At 42.3% G+C, this 22,892-nt stretch overlaps 1 protein-coding gene across 2 annotated transcripts; it reads left to right on the top strand.

The window, feature by feature from the left end:
- The first annotated feature begins 124 nt into the window (after positions 1-124).
- On the top strand, positions 125-12,247 carry LOC122220024 (glutathione S-transferase A2). Of its 2 annotated transcripts, XM_042939044.1 has the most exons (7): positions 125-231; positions 5,453-5,557; positions 5,939-5,990; positions 7,238-7,370; positions 9,277-9,418; positions 10,819-10,950; positions 11,802-12,247. In XM_042939044.1, exons 2-7 carry the CDS (start codon positions 5,471-5,473, stop codon positions 11,925-11,927), a joined length of 672 nt encoding a protein of 223 aa, XP_042794978.1. In that variant the 5' UTR covers positions 125-231; positions 5,453-5,470; the 3' UTR covers positions 11,928-12,247. The 2 variants fall into 2 exon arrangements, with proteins under 2 accessions (XP_042794978.1, XP_042794979.1); XM_042939045.1 differs by lacking the exon at positions 5,453-5,557 and having other exon boundaries at positions 216-231; positions 11,802-12,246.
- Positions 12,248-22,892: the final 10,645 nt, after the last annotated feature.

The raw sequence follows: 22,892 nt of genomic DNA, 5'->3' as shown, positions 1-22,892 counted from the left end.
TGCCAACCTTGAAAAGGAACATATTAAATAGTTGTTTCATAAGAAGATGACTCGCCATTTCCTTCAAATCTGTCACAGAAGCCAAGGCCCTGAACGTTGTGGGAGTGACTTTTCCCCCACTGAACTCTACCCACCTCACAGAGGAGGAGTTACTAACTATCAAAGAGCTTATAAACGCAGGAAGGATTGGCACGCAGCTGCTGAGCCTAGTGGGAAACAGACCTCAGTAAGGTAAGTGCTGCTTTTCTAAGTTTTCAGACATTGCCTTCCATCCTCTTCTCTAGGTCACCAGAAAACTGCGTTCAAATGTGTCCTTAGCACAAGGAAAAGCCTGTTTTATACTCGCATTACATTTCTTGGTGTGTCTGGGGAACAGTTCAAGAGCTGTTTTTTTTGTTTTGTTTTGTTTTGTTTTTTGAATGTTTATTTTTGAGAGAGAGAGAGAGAGAACACAAGCAGGGGACAGGCAGAGAGAGAGGGAGACACAGAATCCGAAGCGGGCTCCAGCTCTGAGCTGTCAGCACAGAGTCTGAGGCGGGGCTTAAAACCATGAACTGTGAGATTATGACCTGAGCTGAAGTCAGATGCTTAACCAATTGAGCCACCCAGGTGCCCCAAGAGATGTTTATTCACTTGCTGTTGGATACATCTTTACAGAAATATAAAAATAAAGAGATTAGAAACCTAGGACGTAAGAATTTAGGTAGAAAAAACTGAATGATATAAGGGGAAAAAAGAACGATACCATTTCAGCAATCTGAGAATATGACTAGTGCAGGAGAGAGTGCGAGTGTTTTGCCAGACTTACTTTCTCTGTGGAAGCATAGTGGCCCCCTTACGTGTCATTTGCCTTCTGCGGTTTCAGTTACCTGTGGTAACTGCAGTCTGAAAACATTAAATGGAAAATTCCAGAAAGAAAAATATTCGTATGTTATAAATTGCCCATCATTTTATTATAGCATATCATTAGAATTGTTCTATTATTTGTCATTGTTGTTCATCTGCTGTGCCTCATTTATGAATGAAATTTCATCGTATTATGTATATATAGGAAAAGAACATAGTATATGTAGAGTTTGGTACTCTCCTCGGTTTCAGGCATCCACTGGGGGTCTTGGAATGTATCTCGTGCAGACACAGAGAACCATTATAGTCAACACGCAATAGTTGTGAATTATGATACAGTGATGTGATGTAGGCTGTAAAAATTAAAAATTAAGACTTAATATAAGAGTAAAAATTAATCTGAATGTCAGCAGAACTAGATTCTAAGTCAGTCTTTGCTCTGATTAGCTGACTGGTAAGCCCCATTCTCTCTCTGGGCAACTCATGGCAAACCTAGAGAAGGGCTGGCACAGGGTTTCACAAGCTTGGCCTTCTTGACACTTTAGGCTGGCTTATTCTGTGTTGTGGGGGAGCTGTCCTGTTAATTGTTCTTTTGTTGCCATTGTTGTTTAGTTAAAAATATTTGTTATAGAAATGTGCATTTAATTAGCTTTAAAGAATGTATTTGACAATACTGTTAACATACATATTTTCTCAAATTTGTGAACTTCGACCTTTAAAATATCTACAATGAGAGCTTATTTACAAGTTTTGCAAGAAATGGTTACTTCAGCAGTACTGTTGACACAGTTAAGATTCTCATGGTTTCTTTCTGTTTCACTCAGTACTTCTAGAAAGAGCACAGTGTGGGGGTCAGGCTCTACCCTAGGGCCAGTGACAGGCAGCCTGTGGAGCAGAATAAGTACCAATGGATAATGGGAGAATTACTGCATTTTCCCAAAATGGCAGTGCATCCTATCCTGGAAAGACTACATAGGTACAATAGCTAATTGCAATCAACCATAAGACATTTTCAACTAAGTATCCAATAAATGTGTCTGTTAGGATAACACGGTTGATGAAAATAAGCAGATAAAATGCAGAATGACTAGTAGGAGACAAAAAGCATTCGGAGGCACATCAAGCATGGTCTCATGCCATAGCAGAGGCATCTCTGATCCCTACCCAGCTGACAATGCAACACTCTCCTTTCTGGTTTTGATACCTAACAATGTCTCTAGACATTATCAGATGTCTTCCAAGGTGTGGGGAAGCAAAATCACCCCTAATTAAGAATCACTAGATCATGTGACTTCTCCAACTCCCAAACTCAAGAAATCTTGATGGGAAAAGTAGGTAATCAGCAGAACACTTAATTCACTTTTAAAGGCACAGAAATTCACCTAGCTAGAATGCACGAGTCATTGCAATCAGAATATAAGAGTCAACGATGTGCTGTCCTAAGTGTTAACATTGGTGGGGAAAGACAGGTTTGGACAGGCGAGACTGGAGTTTCAGTGACAGCACTGTAACAATCCAGAAGTTGTCCAGGCATAACAGAATCCACGGGAAAAGATATAGCATGTATGGCAGAAGATATTGAAATGACAGTGAAGAAAAGCACTTTGCAAGATGCTCAAGAGAGCATGGTTGACAAGGATAAGGCACAATCCTAATTTGAAGGGCAGGAAAACAGACAAATGGTGGTCAAAGAGGCAATGAGCATGAACATGTCATGCTGTCCTGGGAGGCAGGAGCCTTGGCTTTCAGCCTGGCAACTTTCACCTTGCTCTGAATTACTTGGGTAAGACAATCATGATTTGGGGGTTGGACCCAATTAAACTGGAGTCACCACTGGGCCTTTTGTGTGCTGCCAGTTATCTCTAAACCCTTTAGGGCAGAGACCAAATCAGGCTCCTGTCTTGTTCCTGTGAACCATCATTTCTTAGTACATGAAACTGATCAATGATGTTAGTCGAGAAAGTTTGAAGGAAACTTTTTGAAAGCAGGATATACGTTACATGTCACCAGAAACAAAGTGTTGAAGAAGGAGCAGTGAAAGGTCTGTTACCAGGTAAGAAACAGGATGTTGGGAGAGAAGGGATAATTTTCAACCCGAGTTGACAGTGAGGCCTTGTGCTAGTGCTGTGACCAGCTGCAGGGAGAAGCAGTGGCTGGAATCCATGCAAAGGGCTGGGGCAGGAAAGACTCCATAGTGCCTGGATCAGGGAGCCAGTGGCATGGGGGATGGGCCAGACATGGAAGACATAAGGGATGCACAAGGCCAGGGCAGAACCAGAAATCTGCTGATATCTTGATCAGGCAAAGTTCTCTGATAACCTTTGCCCCAGCCTTTATCAGGCCTCTGGAGACCTCCCCTTCAGAAGGTGAACAAAGTTGCTTATCAGGGGGAGTCCTATGATAAAATATTACGTAAGGTAAATATCATTTCCTTTAGTAACCTGATCCTCAGTCCATGGGTAAGCAGTGTGAGGGTTTGAATCACAGCTCTGTGACCTGTAGTTCAAAACACACATAGAATGAGCACTATTCTTTTCATTCTGCTGAGTCATAGTACCTCTATTCCCTGTGGTAAAAAAGTACAATAAACAAAATCTCTAATTACAGATGACTTGAGTAACTATGTTTCCAAATGGTTCTTTACTTTCTAAAGATTTGACTGTTGAGTCCCAAATGAAAAATGTGGACATTAAAAACATTTTGATATCTAAAATTCTAAAATTCAAGTCACACAGTTTTTCAAAGATGTATCCACTGGGTAAAGGGAGGTATATTTTTGTCCCAAACTCCACAACAAAAGTTTGCAAGACAATCTTAACGTTTTGCAAACAGAGCTTGGGATTTGCATAGAAAAGGCAACTGTTCCTTCTTAAGACCTGCCTTGGGGACTCCACCTTTTAATGAGTCCTGTGTGTTTCCATTCACACCTATGATGGCACATCCATTGTTTGAGCCACTGAGTTTTATTATCTGGTTCCCTGCTTTGTTCACTTCCTACGCAGCCTGGGATGGACCAAGGGCTTTCAAACTTCATTGACCAGATACAAAGTATCACAAAGTACCATTATACTGATCGAATGAGTGTGTACTCATGCACAGGCCGGTGTACACAACAAACACATAATAGAAGCTAAGACCTCGTGAAACAAAGTTTGTGTTTCTACGTGAATGCACTCTAATATTTTCTATTTTCTCCTACTTCATTTTAAAAATTAGATTTCACAATCCACTGAAGGATGGTCACGCATTTTTTAAAAACACCAATGTAGAAAATAAAGTTTGAGTAGAGGTAGGTTTGGGTCCCAACTTCACCACTTACTTTGGGCAAGTTACTCAAGAAACCTCAGTATCCTCAACTTTAAAATGACACTAATAACAGAATGTATCTCAGGTGATTTTTGTAGGATTAATTGAAGATAAATAGGCAAGAATACCCATTATATGATAGACATGAAGAAATGTTAGTTCTGTTCCATTGACTGTAATGTTAATATGGTAATACCCCTTTTTCAGATTATAAAGTGCACTAAGTAAAGGCAGAATGTAGAATCAAAAAAAAAAAAAAAAAAAAAAAGGAAGGGAATTGAAGGAAATTAGCAATTAGCATCCTGTGTCTATGGAAAGAACCAGGGTTGGGGCGCCTGGGTGGCTCTGTTGGTTAAGCCTCTGACTTCCACTCAGGTCATGATCTCGCGGTTCGTTGAGTCCAAGCCCCGTGTCAGGCTCTGTGCTGACAGCTCAGAGTCTGGAGCCTGCTTCGCATTCTGTGTCTCCTTCTCTCTCTGCCCCTCCCCTGCTATGCTCTGTCTCTCTCTGTCTCAAAAATAAATAAAACATTTAAAAAAAAAAATTAAAAAAAAAAAAAAAAAAGAACCAGGGTCTTTTGAGCTGCAGTTAAGCGAGTCTTAGTCCTAACTTTGTTTTAAACAAAAGCAGCATAACAGTCAGGAGTGGAAGCCTGACTCTGCTCCTCATCCTGGTCTTGTCAGAGATGTCCTCTGCTTTCAGTGTCCCTCATAGGCTCCCAGCGCCAGCACTGGAGTGGATTCCAAGCCTGCTCTCTTTTTAGTCCTAGGTGTGGATTTCCATGTCCATCACTAACTAGAGAAGACTATGGACAAGGCTTTTCACCTCTGAGCCTTGGTTTCATTAAGTGAAAAATGGGTCTGATAACAAATAGTTCATGGGGCCATTATGATGATTAAAGATATAATGTATCCAAAAGGACTAGCATTGGGTCAGGATCATTAGCAGAGTTTCAAAAAATAGCAATTCTCTAATCCTTCCCCCTCCTCCTTACACCCACACCTGCATCCTTACCACACACTCTCACCTATTAGCCTGCCAAGAGAATCAGACTTTACCTAGTGGAGGTAACAAGCAGGGTTTGGAAGAGTTTCCCAGGACTGGCTAATGATGTATGAGAATTGGGCCTTGAAAGACATTCTAGGGTCTCTTCTAATTCTTCCATGAGGAAGGCATGTACTCCTTAAGCACTGTTGGTGCTATTTGACCAACATCAAAAAGTATGTTTTTGCTTCTGTGATATCGTTCATCTGTTCATTCATTCATTCATTCATTCGTTTGTTGTTTCATTCATGTTTAGAGAAATTCAGAGTCTATCATGGCAGGGAAGCCCAAGCTTCACTACTTTAATGGACGTGGCAGAATGGAGTCCATCCGGTGGCTCCTGGCTTCAGCCGGAGTAGAGGTTAGATCTGAGTTTTGTCATCCTAAGTTAGACCAAAAATTGACTCTATCAGAATACGTTTCTCACATAAGCTAGGAGATTCTTCTACTTTTATAAATGACCTGTCAAGAGTTTTATGTTAAAAGAAAAATTGTCAGCTATTAAGAGATGAACAGATTTCACCTAATATATTATTAAATTTCTTCTCATCAAAGAACTTAAACTCAGAAGCTAAGCATAATGTGTAAGCCTTATCTGGATTTTGATTTAAGCAATCTACAAAATATCATTTTTGACATTTGTGCAATAATTAGAAACATGAATCTTTTTCAAATATCAGATGATTTTAAAGAAGCATCCTTGATATTTTAGGTATGCTAATTCACTGTTTCTGCTTTCCAGTTTGAAGAGAAATTTATAGAAACTCCAGAAGACTTGGATAAGTTAAAGAATGGTAAGACCAGGTATCTAATTCCTCGGATGAGGGGATCAGGTAGAAGTCATAAGTTAGGGTTTGAACACCTACTTGTGAGTGTGGTGGGAGCTGGGGGTGGTGGAATGGAAGATGAGTGGCTCCAAGGTAAGGGGTGGGGCTCCTTGGGCAGATCTTCCACCTCACTCAAGGCTGGGTGGGCTTGAACTCTGAGTGTTTGCTAAAGGAACTATCCCCACCCCCCTACCCACCCCCCACCATGTCCTGTGAATGCCCTCCCCTTGCACTCTCAGCTTTTCTGCCCCCAAGTGAGCTGGGTCAGTTCAGGATCCCACATAGCCTGCCCAGGCAAGGACTCTCAAACCCACGCAGTAGAATGAAAAGAGTAGAAATAGGCCAGCAGTTGTGTGAGTTCTTTTCTCTGATGGATTATTGCAAGCTTATATCCTAGCAATATCATAGACTCAGATAATAAGATGGTTTAGTTGGATTAATTGAAAGGCCAGGTGACAGTATGAAGATGGAGATGAAGAACAAAGTTCAAGCACTACTTGCATCAGCAGAGTCAGGAAACCAGGGCTTGCCCGATACACACTGTCCAGTGGTAGAACTGGGGGAGCAAGCAAAACACCCTACATAGAAATCTCCCTTCAAATTCGCCTTAATGGCATGAACCCAGAGACTTACTTTGGAATGTTTCATTTGAACTGAATGCGATGTTGGCCCTGGTGTAGCCTCTCTCAACATTTCCTAAAACACCCATGAAAGTAAATCAATCACAAAAAATACAGGAACCTACCATGTATCTGGATGATAAATAAAAAGATAAATGAGGGTCGCCTTGGTGGCTCAGTCGGTGAGCGTCTGACTTTGGCTCAGGTCATGATCTCACTGTTCGTGGGTCTGAGCCCCACATCAGGCTCTGTGTTAACAACAGAGTCTGGAGCCTGCTTCAGATCCTGTGTCTCCCTCTCTCTCTGCCCCTCCCCCATTCTCTCTCATCTCTCTCTCTCTCAAAAAAAAAAAAAAAAAAAATTAAAAAATTTTCCAAAAAAGATAAATGAAATAATAGGTGAAGAGTAAAATGCAGACTGAGATCAAAGAGGATTAGAGGATGCAAAAACCAAAATACAGAGATGATGAAATGTTACCAGGCAATAATTTTTGTTTCCTTTTATATCTTCGGTCATGGCAACAAACGTTTTTCATGTTAAAAGAGTATGATCCATAAAATATGTCACTCTGCTTCTTCTTTCTTTTTTCAAAAGATGGAAATTTGATGTTCCAGCAAGTGCCAATGGTTGAAATTGATGGAATGAAGATGGTCCAGACCAGAGCCATTCTCAACTACATTGCCACCAAATACAACCTCTATGGGAAAGACATAAAGGAGAGAGCTCTGTACAGTACTTTTTTTTATTCTTTCATCAGCAATTAATGTAAAAATTTGGGTTCTTGGGCAGGCAGGACTGTGTTGGGGGGATCGTGGCCAGCAGCAGCACAGGACTTGGCGGTATAGATTGAGGTCCAAAACCACAGAGAGCTGTGAGGATGAGGGATTCCCCTAGGAGTGGATTCACCAAGTGGGATTACAGAAAAGGAAGTGGTCCACATATAGAGCACATATGGTGACAGTCTTTTGCTAATGCTGATGAACTAGGAAGCCAGAAAGATGGTGGAGTCACTATTCTCAGTACTCAGGCCTTTAGGAGCTGGATATCAGCCAACAGCTAGAGACAAAGGATGAGTCTGAGTGTCCGGCAGATCAGACTGGGGAACAGAAGGATCCAAAGGCGCTGATTCTGAAGGTTCAGAAATGATCAAAATGATGATCAAGAACTTCACTTATCAGCCTGTTATATGGACTGGCCGCTTGACAAGGGTTAGCAGAGCATGGTCCTCAAGATGCCAGGGTTATCACGAGCATTTTGATACAGGACCGAAGTAGCCAGATTTAGTCAATACAACCATATCTGTGGGTTCTCTCTGTGGTTATGGGACCACATGATTGAAATTTAAATCTCAGAAACAACTGTTATGAGTTGCTCAAAAGTGAACCATAGAGTTGCCATATTCCAGCAACTCCATTACTAGGTATGCAAACAAGACTAGCTGAACACATCCACGCTAGAACTTGTACACAGATGTTTATAGCAGTGGTGTTCTTAAAATTCTTAATGTGGAAATGACACAAATGTGCATCAACTGATGAGTGGTTAGTCTACTTATCAATGCAATACTGTTTGGCCATGAAAAGGAATGAAGTACTGATGCATGCTACAACATGGATAAACCTTGCAAACATCATGTTATATGAAAGAAACCAGACACAAAGGCACATACTGTGTGAATCCATTTGTATGAAATATCCAGAACATTCAAATATATAGAAACAGAAAGCAGTTTAGTGGTTTCCAGGGGCTGGAGGAGGGAAGAAATTAGAATGGGTGTAAAAACATACAGCATTTCTTTTGGGATTAGGAAAATATTCTGTAATTAGTGTGTGGTGATGGTACAGAATTCTGTGTCTTTACTATAAAAATCACAAACTTAAACACTCTTGAAGTGTACACATTATAGTATTGAATTATATGCTAATAAAGATTTATTAAAAAAAAAACAAACTCTTACAGGAAGCCCAGCTTGGAACATTCAAAACTACTCTGCTGGAATATGTGCTACTTGGAATGCACAAAGTATTTCACCATTTCAGGAGATATTTTAGGTGAAGACTTGAGAAATGCGAACAAGGCCAGAGTTGGGCAACTGTATGTGGACGGAGTGTGGAAACATGTGCTGTGGGAAATTATTGGAAAACCTGCTGACCTTGGTTTAAACAGGCCTGGGTGGTGTAACAGGATGAGAGAGGAAGGGGACATGACTGAGATGGTTGTGCCAGTGACTCTCTCTGGAGATCACTTAGGGGGCACGTCAGCCACATGGAGTCACACTCCGTTTGTGCCCAGAACAAGCCACCATGGAGGTGACAGACCCTAGGTATGGTACCAGTAGGTATTTGCAGGATTCCACCAATTTCCCTGTGACTCTGGACAGGTCACCAATGCTCTCTGTCCCTCTATTTCATCATGTGTATAATGAAAGTTTTAGACACATATCTACCTTGATGGCTTGTTCTAGGATGAAATGTTCAAATCAAGTAAAAATCAGAGCTTAATGACTGGTATATAAAAATGCATCAAATGGAGCTGAATTACTTTGCCACTTCCTGATGCCCCATTCTCATACATTTTTCAACTCTAAAATCAAGGCAGAAGACATTTGACAATTTGGTCATTTTGTCTTTCAGGATAGATATGTACATAGAAGGTATGGCAGATTTGAATGAAATGATCCTCGTTTTGCCTCTGTGTCCACCTGATCAGAAAGAGGCCAAGATTGCCCAGATCAAAGAGAAAGTAACAGATCGTTATCTCCCCGTGTTTGAAAAAGTAAGTGGACAGTCATTGAGCACTTTGGGTGCTGGACATAGAGGACAAAGAAAGACAGTGGCTGGCATTCCTTGAACCTTTACGTTCACTTCCAATGAGCCTTCCTGAATACTGACGCAGCACCCTGACTCTCAAGGCGTTTCATAAAAACTGACTGTGAGGAAGAATTGCACCAGTGATACCCAAGTTTTAATTTTCCAGCAAGACTTCAACTTACCAGGAGCCAATTGAGAATTCTCTATTTGGCAGACTTTCACGGTCATAGTTAGAGCCTGGGCTGCTGAAGGCTCTGAGAGCCACACTGGACATTGGAGTAGGTCCTGCAGACAGAGCACCACATAGGGGCTTGGATCCAAGAGGACCACAGTGAGAGCAATGCAACAGGAGATACTGTGGCAACATACGTAGGGAGATAGGGAGACATGAGACCAGCTGCCCTTCGGGAGAAAGTGGCAGTGTCTTAGGGGTGGACAGATGAGGTGTATCTAGTCAGAGATGGGGGCAGTGTGATGAAGAGGAAGATACAGATGGAGAGATGTTAGGGAGAAAAGAATTGACCTACTCGAAGGCATGGCTCTCACACTTCAGAGGACAGCCATGCAAACTAAGGAAATAAGGTTCCATCATTATAGACAGTGCTTATCTCAGTTAATGTTTCTCCTTGGACGTAAGAGGAGAATGTTTCAAGATCCAAACTACCTGAAATCATGCTAAGTGGAAACTATGGGCTGGGGCACCCGGGTGACTCAGTTGGTTAAGCATCCCACTCTTGATTTCAGCCCAGGTCCTGATCTCACAGTTGGTGAGACTGAGCCCTGTGCTGACAGCCCAGGGCCTGCTTGGGATTCTCTCTCTCCCTCTCTTTCTGTCCCTGCCCCCACTCGCTTTGAAATCAAAGCGCCCTATGGTAAGTTAAATGAAAAACATATGTTAACATATGGCATTTAAAGTGGTCTTATATTCTTTGCATAACAATTATCCATGTTTCTATATGTGTACATAGTGTGAAAGGGTATTTACCCAAAGTGCCTTAAGCTGGTGATGCCGTGGGGTTTTCTCTTCACGTTATCATTTGCATATTATTGGGATGTTTTAATAAATTTTGTGAATTTCCCCAACATTTTATTAGGAAAAGTTGCATACATCAGAATAGTTGAAAGGGATACACAGGAGCACACGTTTCAGGGAAACGGTAGCTGGGGCTTCAGCTGAGGAGCAGGGAAAGAACAGCAGAGACCTGCTGTCACACTGAGTCAGAGCGCAGCAAAGAGGGTCTGCAGCCAACACCCCCTCAGTGAGGCAGCAGAGGTGGGGAGGTTGGGTTGGAGAGTGCGGGGAGGGGCAGAGGGACCCAGCCTGACCATGCCTGTGCTCATGATGTAATTCCTCAAACCTGCCAGGTGTTAAAGAGCCACGGACAAGACTACCTTGTTGGCAACAGGCTGAGCAGGGCTGACATTCACCTGGTTGAACTTCTGTACTATGTGGAAGAGCTTGACCCCAGCCTTATGGCCAACTTCCCTCTGCTGAAGGTAATCTCTCTCACAGCCTTCAGGAGGGAAGGCTCGCATCTCCCCCTCCAGAATCTAACATTTACATTCGGGTCCCATCGTTGCCCAGGACTTGGCTGTCCCCACGTGTCCAGCATTGATTACCTCCTGGGTGCTGGTCGAGGCATGCAGAGAATCTTGTCATGCCCAGAACATTTGAGGTGGATGCTTCCCCAAGAAGAACACTTTGTCTTTACCATGAGAAGGACCCAGGGCTCGGCATCAGTCTCCCCATCCCCATTGCTTTGTGGCATTTGTCCTTGGTTTCTCTGGGATTTCCCTTATCCACCTGTGTCCTTCTCTTTCCTTCCTGTGCCTGTCTGAGGAGGTTTCCTGCCTTCTGATTTCTTCCCTCCGCGCCTGCTCCTAAGGGCAGACATCATGTTTCCCTAGGCAGAGTCTCCCTCTCTCAGTGGGATGCCTGGTTTTGGCCAGTCTCATGGTTCAGCTTTCTGTATTTTCTGTCTCTCGTCCAGGGCAATTTTCCTACATTTTCATTGTCTGTTTGGAGACTTGATGTGTGTGGATTCTGACAGACACAATCCTCTTCCCTGTATTGCACAAAAGCAATGAAGCTACAGGATTTCGTGTAGGGAAGAAGAAACTGAATAGAAACTGAATAGAGCCTGAAAGAAAGACATCTTTGGGGAAAATGGGATCGAGCTGTCTTTTCTTCCTCCCATCTTCCTGTCTCACTGGCTGTGCATTTCCCAGCCTCACACTGGTGCTGATGGAGGGCACTCAGCTGGTCCTTGTCTAGGAGGGTCTCTGGCTTGTGCCAGGGATGGGGCTGGCCCTGGCTCTGTCTGAGGCTGTGCCCTTGTGTATTGCAGGCCCTGAAGACCAGAATCAGCAATCTCCCTCCCGTGAAGAAGTTTCTGCAGCCTGGCAGCCAGAGGAAGCCTCCTATCAGTGAGGAAGATTTAGAAAAAGCAAGGAAGATTTTCAGGATTAAATGAAGCGGGCATGGATGGCCAGCACTTGCATCTGGGGCTTCCAACAATGACGTGCGTTACCTGATGTGGATCCTGATGATTGTGAGGCTAGTAAAGTTTTCAAAAGTTATAATTTCATCTACTATGAAGATTTGCAAAGCAATTTATTTTGTTTTTACCAAATATCAAATCATGATCAGCCCCTAGGACATCTCTTGGACTTAAAAATAAATAAAGGGAGAAAAAAATTTAATGGATTCTTTGATGTATTAAAAAATTGTCATAACAGCTATCATATCATATCATACCATGTCAAAACAATTGAAGTAGAAAGTTTCATGTGGCCTATATTTAGTAACACAAAAAATGCTCTTTTTTTTCCCCTTTGTATTTGCTGTATTTCTTTAAAAAAATTTTTTTAATGTTTATTTGGTTTTGAAAGAGAGAACGCAAGCAGAGTAGGGGCAGAGAGAGGGAGACACAGAATCCGAAGCAGGTTCCAGGCTCTGAGCTATCAGCACAGAGCCCGACGTGGGCCTGATATGGGGCTCAAATTCATGAAGTGTGAGATCATGACCTGTGGGGAAGTTGGATACTCAACCGACTGAACCACCCAGGCACCCCTGTATTTGCTGTTTTTGTGATGCAGCCTAAAAGATTCCTCCTCCCTTCACCCTCCTTCCTTCCTGCCTGCCTTTTTCCTTCTTTCCCTCCTTCTCTCTTTCTCTTTCTTTCTTTCTTTCTTTCTTTCTTTCTTTCTCTCTTTTCTTTTTTGTACAGAACCATTTTCCCTCAGTTGATGAATCTTTTTTCCTGTTTAGTTATGGAGCATATCTTTATGGAGCATTTTATCTTTAATATCTTTAATATAGAACGTTCTGTGTTCCAGGAGCTGGGTTATTAATGATAAACAAGCCAGATATAGTCTTTGCCCTATGGGAGGTTACTATAGCGATAGAAACAAAAAAAAAAAAAAAAAAAAGGTAATTCTAATCCAAAATCATGCATACCTTGTATATCATGCTCCTAGGGCTGTTGTAACAAATGACTACAAATTTAGTGGTTAAGAACCATAAAGTGTATTCCCTCACACTTTTGAGGTTCTTTGTGTGACATGAAGGTATGAGCCGGCCATGCTGTCTCTGAAGGCTTAGGGAAGGATCCTTCCATGCCTCTTTAGCTTCTGGTGGCTGCTGGCAGTCTTTGACATTTCTTGGCTTGTAGATGCATAAGTCCAATTCCTGCCTCTATTGTCACATGGCATACACATTTGTGTGTGTGTCTATCCAGATTTTCCTCTTCTTATAAGAACACCAGTAATCAAATTTGGGCCCATCCTAATCCAGTATAACCTCATCTTAATTGACTGCAACTCCAAAGACCCTATTTCCAGGTAAAGTCACATTCACAGGTACCCAGGGTTAAGACTTCAACCTATCCTTTCCGGGGGACATAATTTAATCTACAACCTCATGCTGGGGCACAAGATAATGCTGAGCATGAACCTAATCGGGACACCTTTGCCTGAATCTATGAGTCCTTCATGGTCTGTCATGAAGGGCAGTCATAGCTGATGTGAGATCTGAGGAGCCAAGTTGCAGCAGGTAAGGTCGGGGGAGCTTAGGTTGGGCAGTAGGGATGGAATCCAGGCAGGAGGTCAGCAGGATCACTGGCCATGCAAGAGAGAGACTATTTGTATTGGAGGAAACAGAAGTCATTAGGTTTGGGTGTAGCATGACAGCACAGGTGGGGAAGGGCAATGATGAGGTGAGATCAGGGAACAAGGCCTAGAGTCTAAGGACTTTGAAGGCCATGGCAAGAAGTTTGGATTTTGTTCCAAGGAAAATAGGGAGCCACTGAAGTGCAGCCATACACCCTGCTCTATGAGCCTGATGTACATATAATAAAATCACATCTTTTCAATATTCATTTTAAGTCACTCAAGCACACATCTTAGACCAGTAGGAATGTTCATTCCCAAAAGCAGTCTCTTTTGCAATGGTACATCCAGCATCCTAGGGGCTCACTCCATTCAAGGAGTCCAGTAGACCCAAGACTGACCAAAACTCCCAGAATCCCTCTGCGGCAGTACCTGTTCTCTGCTGCCCCTCCCACCACATGTAGTTTTTGTTTTCCCAGACTGTCTGGTCTGAGAAGGTTTGGTCAAAACTGGCCACCGTTCGTCCACCTGGGCAGCAGCATCCTCTTTCTCTATAGCTTCAGAGGGAAGGAAGTGGAGGTCTCCCTCCTTGCTGCCACTCAGGCCTGGGATCTCAAACTGTACATGGAGATATATAGTCCTTTACTCCCCGGCCTGTCGCTGTGCAGGGGAGGCTGGAATAGAGTGATGTCCAGCCTCAGTTCTCTACTGAGCTTGAAACTTGAGCTCCCCCAAGAAATGCAGGATCTATGGGGCTGAGCCCAGGGCCCTAGCCCCAACTGGCCATTTTCATAGTGTGAACTTCCCCACAGCTCCATAGGATGGGACAGACACGTACCAGGACGCATGACCTGTGTCCTTTATGCCTACCCAGGGTTAGGTCAGTTCAGCCCAAGCAAGATGTGCCAAGCTGTCCTCCTAGGAGGCTCCCAGTTCCCTTCGCATGGACCTACTCTCTGTCCAGCCCTGGACTCCTCAAGTTGTTTATGAGGAGTTTGTTATCTATTCTTCCTACAATATATTCTTATATTTTGCTCCAGGACAGAGCTTTTCAACCTCATCACATCTAGCCTTCCCCAGTTTCTAACATATTTTATAATCCTTTCTTATTATCCTGAAGTGAACTCCATAACATTTACCTCATTATGGCTGGTGCTCTGAGTACAAGAAGAGTAAGATACCATCTCACCTCAAAAAGGGTGGCTGAAGAGAGGTTAGTGAAATGCCTACTTACAAAGCTGGGGTAGCATTAAGATACCTCAAGGGGTGGTGATACACTTGGGGCTAGCCACAAAGGGAGGCCTCTACCTCTCCTACTCTCGATGGGACAAGGGCAGAAAGCAGTACAGGAACCAAGTTGCAGGTACAGGAAAGGGCCACCCTGACAGAGCAGATGGCCTTTACAGAGGAAGGTACTCACTGGCAACCCAAACTACCAAGGACACAGTGACAATTAATAAACATCACAAATGACTGGAAATTATCACCATGATTTCTGACTGGTTTGCACTATAGCTTTATCCAATATTTTGCCATACATAGTTTGGTTAGAAAACAAAAGGAAATATTGTTTTTTTTTAATGTTTATCTATTTGAGAGAAAGAGAGCATGAGTGGGGGAGCGACTGAGAGAGAGAGGGAGAGAGAGAATCCCAAGCAGACTCCATGCTGTCAGTGTAAAGCCTGACATGGGGCTCAATCTCATGAACTCTGAGATCATGATCTGAACCAAAATCAAGAGTCAGATGCTTAACTGAGCCACCCTAAAAAGAAATATTGTTAATTTTCAGTATATATCCTGCCTTACATATTAATTCATATTTACTATACAGATGTCAAGTGTTTTGAATATCACTCCTGGGTAATCTGTGACATAAAAGGATAGAGATGTTTGTTACAAAATAATTTACATTTGGTATATGACCCTTATACCACCCACCATTTTCTTGGAGGGATTATATAGATATAATTGAAATGAAAATAGATATTAATTTCTCTGACTATACTGGGGAAATTGGGTCAAGATTTGAGGTATTATACATGGTAACTTGCCAATTTTCCAAAATCTTCTTGAAGAACAAATACGTATTAGAAACATTTTGCCAACCAGAGCTGGTTGGACAAGGCATCCATGAGTCAGCACAAGTATTATTAAAAAAAAAATTTTTTTTTTAAGTTTATTTTGAGAGAGAGAGAGAGAGCATGAGCGGGATAGGGACAGAAAGACAGGGGAGAGAGTGAATCCCAAGCAGGGTCCTCACTGTCAGCAGAGAGCCTGATTTGGGACTCAAAGTCACGAATTGTGAGATCATGACCTGAGCTGAAACCAAGAGTTGGATGCTTAACTGACTGAGCCACCCAGATGTCCTGAGGTCCGCACAACTTTTATCTGTATTGTCTTTGATCTATTTTTTCCTCCTACCTTTCTGTCACAATCTTTGCTTACCTCTTCTCTGCACTCAATAGCTATGTTTGAAATATTTGTCCTTTGAAACTTTCAACATAATTGTGACATTCTAAGTCAACAGACCAGCCAAGGATACCTAGTAGAAAAAAAATATTTAGACTCTGATCTCAGAAATTGATGAAATCTTCTCAAGGAAGATATTATTCTCAAGGAAATAATATTTAAATAGTTTATTTTTGTTTCATTCAGTAAACGTTCATTGAGCACCTATTTTGTTCCCTGCATTTTTCTAGGCACAGAGAATGCTATCGTACATATAAGAGCATTTTCCTGCTCAGATGACGAGTAAATAAAGAAATCAATGAAAAATTTATTATGGTTAGTGATAAGTGCTGTAAGGAAAATAAAACAGGGTGAGGTGATGGAGACTTTTTAGGATGGCAATGGAGAAGTGGTTAACTTAAAATGAGTAATCATAGAAGACTGAGTTCTAAATGACAGGAAGAAGCCAGGCATGAGAAGATCCAAGGTAACAGGATATTAGCCAGAGGTATCAGTGAGGACCAGCTCTTGGTCATAAACAACTTTGGTATGTTTCAGGCACAGTAGTCAGGCAGATGTTGTGGGAACATGATGAGAAAGTACTGGAAGATGAGGTCAGAGAGGTAGACTTGGGTGTATCAGTTATCTATTGATACCTAATTAATCAGCCCAAAGTTTAGTGACTTAAAGCAACAAACATTTACTATCTAACACAATTTCTGAGGGTCAGAAGTTTGGGAGAAACTTAGGTAGGTGTTCTGGATCAGGAGGTTGTAGTCAAGCCATCAGTCAGGGCTGTCATCATCTGAAAGCTTGATTGAGGATAGGTGATCCATTTCCAAGATGGTTCACTCACATGGCTGTTGGCAATGGACCTCAATTCCTTGTTAGGTCTGCTTCTCTGTAGGGGCTGCTTCAATATTTTCATGACAGATCAGCTAAGTTACCATAGCGCAAGCAATCCAAGGGAGAGCAAAGCAGAAACAGCAATGTCCCTCATGATCCATTTTCTGAGGTCACACTTCTGATGACAGTGACAGACTAGAGACCCACCTAGGATGAGGAAGCAGTTGGAGAGGAGAAGGCAAGTAGAGTGGGAGCCAGGCAAGAAATCTGAGGAGGTGGTGTCTATGAAGCAGGGGAGAGCCGGGAAAGTGTGGAGTCGTGAAGGAGAGGAGCATGAGGACTGGAGAGTGAACACTGAAGTTGGGGACAGGAGGCCACTGCTGACCTTGATGAGAGCAGCCAAGTGTGGGACAGAAGGCCGACCAGAGTGGGTTAAGGAGGAAATGGTAAGTGAGGAGTAGAGACAGCAGACACTGACCACACTTTTGAGAAGTTTTGCTCCAAGAAAAGGCCGATGAGTGGGACAGTAGACTTTCTCTGAGATCTAAAAAAAGAAAGAGAATGTTAAATAGGTTGGGCTCAGTTTCATTTGCAATTGTGGGAAGTTACCTACGAAGAGCAAGGCTGTGTACTACAGTGACAGATTCCTAAAGGCACTTAAGTTGTTGGTACCAGAAAGGTCCTGTTGCTCTGGAAAGTGTGCCATCTAGTGCTCAGCCATGGCGTCAGAGTCATGCTAACTTCTTAAGAGTAGGTTGGGCCTCTGGTTCACAGCAATCTGTTTGCTGGAACAGAGAAATTGCTTTTTGTTACAAATCTTAAATCTACATTGGAGAACAGCCAAAAGAGAAACTCAACATTTCTGACTGAAAAGCTGAGTTGGAAAGTTCTCCATGCTTCCCCTCAACACCTTCCAGATCATTCCTCTTTATTTCTTACTTCTTCATCTCTTTATCTTCATCCATCAGACCCCTATTAAGTGTCCTTTTCCATTGTCTACAATCTATAATATAGATTGGACTGATGCTCCCACAAGCCAGAGATCGCCATGCAACCACCAGCAGCTAGGGGAGGGGCATGGAACAGATTCTCCCTCACCACCCTCAGAAGAAACCACCCTTGTTGACACCTTGATTTCCAACCTCTGGCCTCCAGAACTGTGTGAGAATAAATTTCTATTGTGTAAGCTGCCCAGTTTGTAGTAATTTGTTGCAGTGGCCACAGGAAACAAGTCCAGCTACTTTTTGATAAACAAGAATGAATACACATCACAACATAGATGAATCTCCAAATAATGATGCAGAGTGGAAGAAACCAGAAAGATCAGAGCACTTATTGTATGCTCCCATTCATATGAAATTCTAGAAAACACCAACTAATTTATCATGATAAGAAGCAGACGGCTAGTATGGGGAGGGGCAGGAGGAAGGGATTCCAACAGGGCATCGGACATAATGTGTTTGCTATACTGATTGTGGTGAGGCTTCCACGGGTGTATACATATGTCAGAACTTATCCAATTGTACACTTAAATTACAGGTACTTTACCATAGGTCAGCTATGCCCCAAACATAGTAATAATACTAATGGAGGCAAATAGCCCCACAAATCTACCCTGTAGATAGTCATTCTAGACAATTTGTCTGCTAACCATTCTGCCTTGCCTGCCACCCTTGCCTCTGGCATGTCACCTTCTAATTACAAACTGACTGAGATCTCTCCTGTCATAACCCCTTAGCCACCTACATCTCCACCCCTCAAAACAAAAACAAAAACAAAACAACAAACCCTGCAAAATAAATCAAAACAGTCCTTCTTTATCCCTGGCTGGTCTCCCCTTTGGCTATTTCCTTCCCTCTTTCTTCTCACTTCCAAGGCTCCAGGAGTCTACATTCTGGCTATACTTCCTCTTGCCAAAGGCCAGAGTCGTGAACTTTTGTTTCATGACCAATGAACTAATCGCCATCTTAGTCCTATCAGTTCAAAGGTGTCTTCTCAGTTCTATGTTGTTTGACCCCTTTATTGCAAATCCAAGCCCACTTTCCCTTTCCATCAGCAACTTTCTGCCAGGGCCTCCCTGCCCCCCACCTTCCACCAAACTCTGGTGCTCCCGTAATCCTGGAGCTCCCTTTTCTTAGTTTAGTGATTTATATGCCTTTCTTGCCAACATGCTGTCACACTCATTGCACCCAATCCTGCTTCTTTTCAAAAGGACAGAATTTTCACAAAATTAATAATAAGTTATCAGTGACAGCCCTCCCCTGTCCAGAGCTCGGGCTTGTGAAGAATGTTAGGAAAACCTTCCAGAGTCTGACACTGGGCATCAAATGCAGCATTTGAGAGGGCAACTTGGATGAGCCTCAAGAATGACATGACCACTATCCCACACTCCCTAAGCTCCTTTCCTTCTTATCTTGAAATGTTCTCTCCACTGCTGTCTGCCACTCTCCCAGTGCCTTTTCCATCAAGACACCTTCACTGATGGACTCAATAATACCGGGCATTCCCACAAGTGCTCCTAGATATGAAGTTTCTTTCCATTCTCTGTGTGAGTGTATGTGTGTTCAAATTTTTTAATTTAATTTTATATTTTATTTTATTTTAAGTTTATTTATTTATTTTTGAGAGAGAGAGATGGACAGACAGACAGAGAATGCAAAGACGAGAGAGAGAGAGAATCCCAGGCAGGCTTTAGCCATGTGTGCAGAGCCTGATGTGGGGCTCGAATTCTCCAACCACGAGATCATGACCTGAGCTAAAGTTGGGCGCTTAACCAACTGAGCAACCCAGGTGTGTCCCTTAAATTTATTTTGGAGAGAGAGCACGAGAAGGGGAGAGGGACAAAGGGAGAGAGAGAGAGAGAGAGAGAGAGAGAGAGAGAGAGAATCCTAAGCAGGCTCAGTGCAGAGCCCAATGCGGGGCTTGATCCCACGACCTTGGAGTCATGACCTGAGCCAAAATCAAGAGTGGGATGCGCAACAGACTGAGCCACCCAGGCTCCCCTCCCATTCTGTTTTCATGTCCTTAGGTTATAGTATCCTCAGCCTAGCCCTGGGGAAGATATGCAAGGGAGTGGTAGTAATCAGTAGTGTTTCTACATTTCCTACTCAGTAGGAAGGTGGCTATTAGGCATTGTAGGTGAAAGCTGGGCCCCATGCACCAGAGATGGGGATGCATGGAAGCTGATTAAAATTCTCTCTTTTTTTTGATCAACAGAATCAAATATCCTTCATTTAATATTTATTTTCCTTTCTTCTATGTACATTACAGCAGAACAAAAATTGCAGTACTATTGCCCATAAAACGTTTCACTGGCATATTAACCTCCAAGTTTTCTCTACATAGTTCTCACCCACCTACCCATCTACCTACCTACCTACCAGATGTGGGGGGTGGATGACCTCCCTACTGTGGGGATATGTGTTTATAAGATCCCACAGAAGTCCCCCAAAATGGCTAAAAGTGACCCAAATTCAAAAGTAGTCCTGAATTTTGTCTGGTATCAGCTATGATATGGGCTCCAGACACAATGTGAACCTCTGGATGATGTTATCCTTTGTGCCTATTAACTGCTCAGATTTCAAGATTTCATATTTGCTGGTGAATTTCTATGCCTCACTACCAATATTAGTACAGGAGGGAAGTGGGGTGAACTGTAGCAATGATTTTCAATTTACTTGAGGGGCAGACTGGCATAGTAATTAAGAGCTTGGATTTCTGGCCTTTCAAATTCCAGTTTTGCTTCATACACAATGTATGATCTTGAACAAGCTTCTTGACTCTTTTGCACAGTTTTCTCACGAGTAAATGGGGATAATATTAACAGAATTTACCACATTGGGTTATGAAGATTAAGTGGGTTAATACACATAAACTACTTAGAAAAGTTCCTGGTACTTGGTAAATAATCAATATTATTAGCTATAATTATAATAATAATTATTATTATATTTTAACTTGTTTTGTTTTTTATTTTTTTAAATTTACATCCAAATTAGTTAGCATATAGTGCAACAATGATTTCAGGAGTAGATTCCTTAGTGCCCCTTACCCATTTAGTCCATCCCCCCTCCCACAACCCTCCAGCAACCCTCAGTTTGTTCTATTTATGAGTCTCTTCTGTTTCGTCCCCCTCCCTGTTTTTATATTATTTTTGTTTCCCTTCCCTTATGTTCATATGTTTTGTCTCTTAAAGTCCTCATATGAGTGAATTCATCCGATTTTTGTCTTTCTCTGACTGACTAATTTCACTTAGCATAATGCCCTCCAGTTCCATCCACATAGTTGCAAATGGCAAGATTTCATTCATTTTGATTGCCAAGTAATACTCCATTGTACATATATACCGCATCTTCTTTATACATTCATCCATCGATGGACATTTGGGCTCTTTCCATACTTTGGCTATTGTCAATAGTGCTGCTATTAACATGGGGGTGCATGTGTCCCTTCGAAATAGCACATCTGTATCCCTTGGATAAATGCCTAGTAGTGCAATTGCTGGGTCGTAGGGTAGTTCTATTTTTAGTTTTTTGAGGAAACTCCATACTGTTTTCCAGAGTGGCTGCACCAGCTTTCATTCCCATAAAATTCTCTTGTTATACCATCCTGACCCTATTGTTCTACCTCAAAACCTACCCATACTTTTTCTGAGGTTGCCCTAAATACTGGCTCTTCCCATGTTATTGTGAGAAAATGAGGAAGGAAGATTCAAGTATCAAAACTTGGCAGCCGTCTTACCCTCAATACATCTAATCTCCCTAGTTTAGATGAATAATGGCAGGGGTCCAGAGAGGTTGGGGTTTGTCTAGGGTCAGAGGGCTGGTCAGCGGTAGGAGCAGCCTAAAGGCCAGATCTCCTGACTCAGGCCAAAGCCTCTCTCAGTTACTCATTGATTCAGGAAATACCTTTTGAATCTAGCCTGAGATGTTGCAAGGGTGCAGAGATACTGGGCTGAGCAAGATGGACAAAGGCCTTTGACCTCAAGGAATTTACATTTTAGTAAGAAGAGATAGACCACAAACAAGCAAATAAATACCACAGTCATAGCTTGTGATAGAGATATGAAGAAAATTACACAAGGACTACAACAGAGAGTAGTTGGGGGGCAGGTGAGGGGAGAGCTCTACTTTACTTTTTCCCAGTATTATGGAGGTATAATTGATAAATAAAATTATAAGATATTTAAAGCGTACAACATGATGTTTGAAATTCGTAAACATTGGGAGAGGATTTCCTCCACTGAGTTAATTAACACATCCATCAGCTCACATAGTTACCTGTCTTTGTTTTATTTTTTGTTTTGTTTTGTTTTGTTTTGGTGAGAACAGGTAAGTTCTACTTTCTTAGCAAGTTTCAATCATGCAGTAGTGTTATCAGCTATAGTCACCATGTTATAACATTGGATCCTCACACTGTTCATCTTATAGATGAAAGCTTATCCTCTTTTACCAGCAAGAGCTCTACTTTAGATGGATGGTGAGGGAACGCCACTCTGGGGAAGTGACCTTTAAGATGAGACATACGAAGTGAAAAGAAACCAGGCAGGCAAGGAGAAAGGCAAGAGGGCTCCAGACCAAGGAACCAGCATCCTCATAGGCTTTGAGTGGGAAAGCCCGCAGTGTTTTGTGGACCCCAAACCAGAGGAGGCTGGGCTGGAGAGTGGGGGATAGGAGTGTGGCCTGAGATGGGGTGGAGATGCCAAATGACACACTACTACCAGTCCTGTCCTTTTATTCTAGATGAAATGGGAATCCAATGTGTGGCTTCTTCTGTAAGATTTAGCCCAGATGATACAGTATTTGGGGAGGTATAATTTCACATTATAGATATTTGAAAATATACCTTGAACTATAGAAGAAAAACTCATCTGCTTTTGCACCCCCCCCCCAAAAAAAAAGGATGACAAGAAAACTGAAAATCAGTCGTAGTGTGTGGATTTGCCAAACTAAATTAAATTGCCTTTCTGGAATTTAGTGGATAAGTATGTTGGTATGATTTGTAAAACTTGTAAAAAAAAAAAAAAGAATTATAAC

The sequence above is a fragment of the Panthera leo genome, chromosome B2 (genome assembly GCF_018350215.1).
Source record: "Panthera leo isolate Ple1 chromosome B2, P.leo_Ple1_pat1.1, whole genome shotgun sequence".
In the NCBI taxonomy this organism is placed as follows: domain Eukaryota; kingdom Metazoa; phylum Chordata; class Mammalia; order Carnivora; family Felidae; genus Panthera; species Panthera leo.
This window is presented reverse-complemented; position numbering and strand designations above follow the sequence as displayed.